Source organism: Suricata suricatta, chromosome 8, assembly GCF_006229205.1.
Source record: "Suricata suricatta isolate VVHF042 chromosome 8, meerkat_22Aug2017_6uvM2_HiC, whole genome shotgun sequence".
NCBI classification, from domain to species: domain Eukaryota; kingdom Metazoa; phylum Chordata; class Mammalia; order Carnivora; family Herpestidae; genus Suricata; species Suricata suricatta.
In genome coordinates this window covers 121,855,792-121,863,064 of record NC_043707.1, presented here as the reverse complement: position 1 = coordinate 121,863,064, position 7,273 = coordinate 121,855,792, and the positions used below count along the sequence as shown (strand labels likewise).

The following is a 7,273-nucleotide window of genomic DNA, read 5'->3' as shown; positions in this document are numbered from 1 at the left end:
GCGGTGGGGGGCCGGCCCCGGCTCAGCGCCTCGGCCAGCGGGTCCTGCCAGCAGCTGCCCGCGCGCTCCAGGGCTCCGGACCGCTGGCACGACCCTGCCATGCGGGGGCGCTCTGGCGTCAGGCACCCGGGGCGGGGAAAGAGCCAGTGGCTACGGATCCAGGGATCTCAGGATTGGGAATCTCCGTACGGAATCTGGAAATCCAGAGTCGGTCAGAGGCCCTGTTCCGGGAATCTGGAGTCCAGGGCCAAAGCCAGGCTCCGACCCGCAAGGTCCTGAGGGTCTGAAGTTGGGGATTGGGTCCGGGGAATCTGGAGCATGCAGTGAGCCGCAGCTCAGAGTCCCGGGAATCGGTCTGGCGACGTCCACCATCCGGACTCCGCAGGAAAGAGTCCGCCGTCGCTCTCTCCTGCGCTCACGTGTAGGCCGGGCCCAGCCCTTTCCCGGCGGACTGGAAAAGCTCCACCCTCCGCCCTGGGACAGCGCCGCTCCCTAGCGGCCGGGCTCTTGGCCTCTCCCCTCCCTCGTCTCCCGCCAGAACCTCTGAGATTGGCCGCTTCCGGAACAGCCTGTGCCCCTGTGCTGCCAACCACTGTAGACTACTCAACGGCAGGAGCTTTTAAGATGTGTGCCCAGTGGGCGCCTGGGTGGCTCAGTCGGTTAAGCCTCCGACTTCGGCTCAGGTCAGATCTCACGTTCGTGGGTTCGAGCCCCGCGTCAGGCTCTGTGCTGACAGCCAGCTCAGAGCCTGGAGCCTGCTTCCAGTTCTGGGTCTCCTTCTCTCTCTGCCCCTCCCCCTCTCTCATGCTCTGTCTCTCTCAGTATCAAAAATAAATAAAACATAAAAAAAAAAAATAAGATGTGTGCCCAGGCAAGGGCTAGGAGGGAGGTGTGAACTTCAGAAGCCGCCCAGGCAAGGGCTAGGAGGGAGCTGTGAACTTCAGAAGCTGCCCTGCAGGTGTCTGTTGAATGAATGGATCTCCAGAGACAATCTGGGTGCGCAGCACACAATGCAGAACGTACATTCTCCAGGGCACTACTGTGCCCAGGCAGGGAGGGGCTAGAGTGGGAGAAGCCTGCTCCTTGGCCTGCCAGGAACATGGTACTTGGCATCTGAGCCCAGGCTTTTGCCCTTTTGCCAGGAGGCTGCTCTCCCCAGCATCCAATCTGCTGTGAAGGCTTGCTGACCTTTGACCTCCACCCAGACTATGACCATGAGACCCGAGTCCCCACACCAACATTTCTCTTCCTACCTGAAGAAGAACCAGAAGCCTCAGCCCTTGGCCTACCACAACTGCACAGCTCCCAAAATCCCTCGCCTCCTAGTGTTCGTGAGGCAGCAGTCTGGTGTAAACCTCAGTGCGCTCTGAAATCAGGAACCGGGGACTGAGTCTCCAAGATAATTCAGTTCCATGACAGAGCAGGATGCAAGCCTAGGACTACCTGTCAGACTCCAGTTACCATGCTCTGTGTGTTGCTCTGCCACTTTCTAGAATGTGACTCTAGCAAATTAACTGCTTAATAATGTGAACTCAGTACCTGCTGTTTCTCTGCCCTGTTACCCTGTGGAAGAAAAACGTACCTTTCCTAGTTTGACCCAGAGTTCAAACGAGCCCCGAATGGGAGAGGCAAGAAATCGAAGAGAAGGAGAACTTGGCTCCCGAGAGAGGAGGGCGTGGAAAACAGATGACTTAGAAGGGACAGGCATGGGCCAACAGGGGGAGAAAGCTGCACAAATCCCCCCACAAAACCATCCACTTGTAGGACCTGGAGGACGCAAGGGTGCTGTCAGTGGATGCTTGAATCCTTCCAAGTCCTCCTCTAAATGCTCCTCTAACTTTGTCTTGCATACCTCCAGAGAGGGAAGCCTCACTACCTTACAAGACCAACCCTTCCATCTTCCTGACTGGAAGGAAGATCTTCCTTGAATAGAGCTGAACCCGGTGTCTCTGCTCTGCCCTCTTTTTTTAATCTTAAAAAAAAAGTTTTTTTAATGTTTATTTATTTTTGAGAGACGGAGCACGAGCAGAGAGGGGCAGGGAGAGAGGGAGATACAGAATCTGAAGCGGGCGCCAGGCTCCAAGCTGTCAGCACAGAGCCCTATGCAGGGCTCGAACTCACGAACTGAGATCATGACCTGAGCCGAAGTCGGACATTTAACCACCTCTCTTGCTCTGCTCTCTTGAGTTTTCCCCAGTAACTAGAGGAGTCCTGCAAGCCAGGGAAGGGTTAAAGTGATTTTATTTTTTAACATAGACAGGGGAGCGGAGGCGTTTAGCACCGGGGAGTGTAGCCGTGGGTCCGGAAGCTGTATGGGGTAGATAAGGGTGCTGGCCACCACGCGTCCTAGCAAAGCATCATGCGAAACTTGCGATAAGGGAGGCCCGCGCCCCGGCCTGAGGCCCAGGCGATGCCATACTTGTGAGCAGTGGCCTCAGACCTTGCGCAGCGCCCGTTGAGATTGGACCGGTAGCGTGTTCCGTACCACCAGGCACCGTGGACGGTCACGGCACAGTTGCTCTTGTTCGGGTCGTGGTCAGCATCATAGGTGGTAAAGGACTTCCCGTTGTGGAAGCTCAGGGAGTCTCCTGCCAGAGAGGGGACAGAGGCACCTTGGAGCCGGGCACCATGCCTAGCACCCTTGAAGCGATGACCTCACAGGAGCCTCGGGGCACCCGGTAAGGTGGACGTTATCAGGCCCCAGGAGAAAACAGCAGCACCAAGGAGCCAGAGTGTTCCCCAAGGTCACTCGGCTAGTTACAGCGACCCTGGGACTTGAACTCAGGACTGTGGCTCCGAGGTCATGTGCTCTTCCCTCTGCCTTGTCCCTCCCAGAATCCCCAGCTCCCATCAGCACCCTGAACAGTTCTGCCTGGGGGAGCTGAGAGGGACTTCTCAATGCCTGGGCAAGGGGGGTCCTGAGGAACGTTCCTCCCAACCGCTTCCCTCTTTGAAGTCTCTCCTTAACAGTCACTGTTTCTCTGAAAGAAACCAAAACAACAAAAAACAAAAAAAACAGACTTTCCCTGCTTCCTCTTCCTAAGCAGATAGCACAGACACTCAGGGCCTCAGCTGCCCCCACATCCTCCCTCCCTGCCTCCTTGCCCATTTTACAGAGGAGGAAACTGACCCAGAAGGGGCTTGCCTAAGGTCTCACGGTTAGGAGATGAAAGAGCCGGATTCCGACTCAGGACTGGCCGCCTCCGGAGCCCAGCTCTTCACTCCTGCACCAGTCTGTCTCATGATTGCCATTTCTCAGATGAGGAAACCAAGGCCTACCGAGGGGAAGAAATTGCCCTGGGTCAGTCAGGGAGGCTGTGGTCACACGGGCAAAGGATCCGGCCTCCCTTGCCTTCTTTCCCTGCTCTGGGCCCCCCCTCAGGCTCACTCACCTGTAGTGCCCTCTGTGAACTTGCCCAGCACCAGCTGGTAGGATCCGCCTCCCCGAGGAGGCAGAAGGACTCATAGTGGGCAAAGGTGTGGTTGCCAGTGAAGACCTCCCACTCCACCCGCAGCTCCCAGGTACCTGGGGAAAGAAGGAGGTGTGGGTGGAGGAACCCTCAGATCCAGGGTGAGGATTCCGAGTGCCAGAGAAATGCCCCCCGAACTCCCTGGGCCCTGCTGGGAATTTACCCTCAACAGTGAGCTGGTGCAGATTCTCATTCCCCAGCCAGAATTCAGACTCCTGGCTTCCAAAACCTACTTTGTAGGAGGTCCAAGAGCGGAAGGAATCCACGGACCCATCCTGCAGCCTCTGAACACCCAAGGAGGCAGACAAGGCCAGCACAGCGGCCGTTACTCCAGACCAGGCAGGTCATGAGGAGAAGCGGGGGCGGTGGCAGGGGAGTGTGGGTGCCCTGTGAGGGTGGGCGGACACCTGCCCTTCTTTGGATTGGGGGCTTGTTGATAACAAGTGTGAGTCCAAGTGACCTTTGTTTTTATTTTTTAAAAAAATTTTTTAAGTTAATCTCTACACCCAACATGGGTTTGAATTCTCGACCCTGAGATCAAGAGTTGCATGTTCCACTGACTGAGCCAGCCAGGTGCCCCAATCTTTGCCTGTGGATAGTGATGAACCCCACATTCCCTTACTAACTTCTGCTGACACTCAACTTCTTGCCAAAGCCTTGCAAGTCCCCGTGGAGACTGAAATGATGGGAACATCGTCTCTGCCCTTAGAGGACAGTCAGTCCTGCTGGGATCAGAGCTGATCAAGTCAGAACAAAACAACGTGCTTTAATTTACTGTGGGAATCCAGACATTAGAGCAGAGAGGTCACCTCCAGAGGCCCAAGCTCGAGTCCTGTCCTTACCCTGATGCCCCTCAGTCCCCACTGCAGAAGCTGTCCTTAGGCCTTACAGTGTCTGTCCTTAGTGTCCTTTAGTCTAAGCACCTCTCCTTCCACTGTGGCCCGGGCCCCTGCATTTCCCCTAACCTGTGTCCCCGCCTCCATCCTATCCCCCACTGCCATGCACTGCACCTTCCATGCTGCAGCCTGAGTCTTTCCCCTAAAATGTAAGTCTGTACTCTCCTGCCATCTTTTTTTTTTAATGTTTTTTATTTTTGAGAGACAGAGAGAGACAGGGCAAGCAGGGGAGGGTCAGAGAGAGAGGGAGACACAGAATCTGAAGCAGGCTTCAGGCTCTGAGCTAGCTGTCAGCACAGAGCCTGACACGGGGCTCGAACCCATGAACTGTGAGATCATGACCTGAGCTGAAGCCTGACGCTTAACCAACTGAGCCACCCAGGCGCCCCTCTCCTGCCATCTTGTACTCTCCTGCCTACGTGTGTGTTTGTCTTTCCCGCTACCTGGAATGCCCTTCAGTTTCTCATCTATCTAGGGAACTTCTATACAGCCTTCAAGGCCCTCTGAGGCCTTCTGAGGAGCTCCTCTGAGGAGCCTTCTCAGACTCCTTTCCGCCCTCTGGGAGCTCAGTAAGCGTTGGTCAGTGAAGGACGACAAGGAATGCCTTAGCTCCAGTGGGCTCTGGCTCCCCCTAGGGGCCAAGAGGAAGAAGTGCCTACTGGGCCAGCCTCTGTGCCCCGGAGGAGTCTCCCTGACACTTACCAACCAGCCGCCCTCTTTGGTGTCCATGTCACAAAAAACTGGGAGGGCTCTCCCCTCGAGTAGGCATAGATGCTCCTGGCCGCTCAACGTGGCACCCTGGCTTAGCAGCTTCTGGCAGTTTCTGGGGCCTGGGGAAGGGGAGATGGGCTGAGGGGTGTCGCCCAACCCTCGCCCTGCAGGCAATAGAACAGGCCAAGTGTGGGACCCCAGGAACCCTCTAGAAGGCTTCTGAATAGGGGCTCTACACAGGGCTGGGCCATGTCTGGCGGCCAACCAACACCCCAACACCACCTGATGCCAAGTTCCTGGCTCCTGGGAAGGCTGCCTCGCCCTCCTGGCACCGAAGCAGATTCGCCGGATCCCCTGCCCCAGGGAAAGACAGAGCATTGGATCTGAGGTCTGAGTACTCCCCAAGGAGGGCCCACAAACACTAGGCGCGGGGGCCCAGGCCCCTCCTAATCTTCCCTGCCTCTCCCAGCCTTCCACTTCCCGGAAGGTGATCGCAGTGGATTGCTGAACAGCAGCCAAGCAGAGTCACCCCTCTCTCGTCCAGGCACAGAAGCAAAGAAAGCAGAGGAGATCCATGATCCCACACATGCACCAGGCTCACCCTTGGAGCCCATCTTGCCAGGTGGTCCAGGTTGCCCTGAAATCCCAGAGACCCAGGTGCCTTAAGTCCCACTCCAAAAGGCAATGAGTGACTCTGACTCGGAGCCAGAAGTCAAATCCCAAGTGCAATCCTTACTGGCTCTGTGATCGTGAGCGCACAGTTTATCATCTCTGAGCCTCATACCTCCCTCAGGAAAATGGGGATTAGAACCAGCTGTCTCTCAGAGTCAAACCTGGGGTGCCGGGCATCTGGCTGGGGGGCCTGGCACACATTAGGTTTCTTGCCCCTTGGTCACAGCCTCTCAGCACAGACGGTAACCAATTGCATCCCCAGCCTGCCCAGTTCACTGCGGGTCCCTGTCTGCTCCCTGGCATCTCTCACCTGAGGGCCTGCAGCTCCTTTCTCCCCAGGACTTCCTGGGGCTCCAGGACAACTGGGCAGGAGGACCACCCTGGCTTCTAGTTCCCTGGGTTCTCAGGGAGATGCAGGGCCATGTGGCCACAGAATGGGCATGGGGGAGTGGGTGTATCCCCTCCAGACCCCTCTGCGGTGCTCTTTTTCTATCTCCCAGATTCTAGCTGTCGGGACCCTTGCCTCCAGAGCTGTACCATTTGCATCAATTTGCATACATTTACAGTCAGAGCTCAGATTATCAATCCCCCACCCTGCTCCTGCACTGGTGAGGCTGGATGGGAGAAGGACCCCCAGGGAAGGAGTGAGGCTGGGTGGGGAGAGCATCTTAGGCTGCTACCTGGGCAGCTGGGGTAGTCCTGGGACCTTAGGCAGTCAGGCTTCCCAGCCAAGAGGAGCAAAAGGGGGAGTGGGGTCCACAGCAGGCCCATCTTGCTGGTGCCCCAGAGAGAGGATGCCAGTTTATAGGGAACCAAGCTGGTGGAAGAACATGGAGCAAGACTTCCCCCCATTGTTCCCTCCCAGGGACCCCCCCCCCGCCCAGTTGGAAGTGGAGGCATTTCCTCCCTCAGCCCCAGAGACCAGGATGGAGTCCAACTTTTGATCTTGGCCTCCAGGGCTCTGCAGCCATCTCTCCAGACCTTTGGATTCACATAGGATTTTTCTGCCTTTGAACTTTTGCTTCTTCTGTGCCTTCCATCTGGAATGCCTTCCTCTCCATCTCTACCTGTGAAGCCCCACCTGTCTGGTGAAGGTCCAGCCTGAACACCATCTCTTCCAGGAGTCCTTCCCTGGTCCTTGTCAAGTGTTAAGAATGACCACGGCTCAGGGCACCTGGGAGGCTCAGTTGGTTAAGTGTCCGATTTCAACTCAGGTCATGATCTCACGGTTTGTGGGTTCAAGCCCCGCACTGGGCACTGTGCTGACAGCTCAGAGCTCAGAGCCTGGAGCCTACTTTGTATTCTGTGTCTCCCTCTTTCTCTGCCCCTCCCCCACTCATACTCTGTCTCTCTAAAATAAATAAACATTAATAAACATTTTCAAAAAATGACCACGGCTACCACAAGTCCTGGTGGGTTGGGTTTGTATGTTGCCTCTGGTCCTGACACAGCCCGGCTCATAGTCATTATTAGCCCTGGGTTATAGGCTTGGCACAAAGAAGGTGATCAATAAATATTGGTTAA

The 7,273-nt window shown here is 56.1% G+C and overlaps 2 protein-coding genes across 3 annotated transcripts in view; both read right to left on the bottom strand.

Moving 5' to 3' along the window:
- Window positions 1-413, bottom strand: part of MAP3K6 (mitogen-activated protein kinase kinase kinase 6) — a 12,845-nt gene extending 12,432 nt beyond the window's left edge. The window contains exon 1 of one of the 2 annotated variants that reach the window (XM_029948411.1): window positions 1-413. In XM_029948411.1, coding sequence (XP_029804271.1) covers window positions 1-101 — 101 coding nt within the window. In that variant the 5' untranslated portion in view covers window positions 102-413. The other variant, XM_029948412.1, reaches the window with a different exon arrangement.
- A 1,848-nt stretch (window positions 414-2,261) lies between these two features.
- Window positions 2,262-6,520, bottom strand: FCN3 (ficolin 3). The gene is given in 9 exon segments (XM_029949614.1): window positions 2,262-2,588; window positions 3,393-3,434; window positions 3,437-3,526; window positions 3,634-3,754; window positions 5,063-5,196; window positions 5,399-5,431; window positions 5,670-5,716; window positions 6,061-6,151; window positions 6,430-6,520. Coding segments are annotated over 9 exon segments (891 nt in total). The 3' UTR covers window positions 2,262-2,346.
- Window positions 6,521-7,273: the final 753 nt, after the last annotated feature.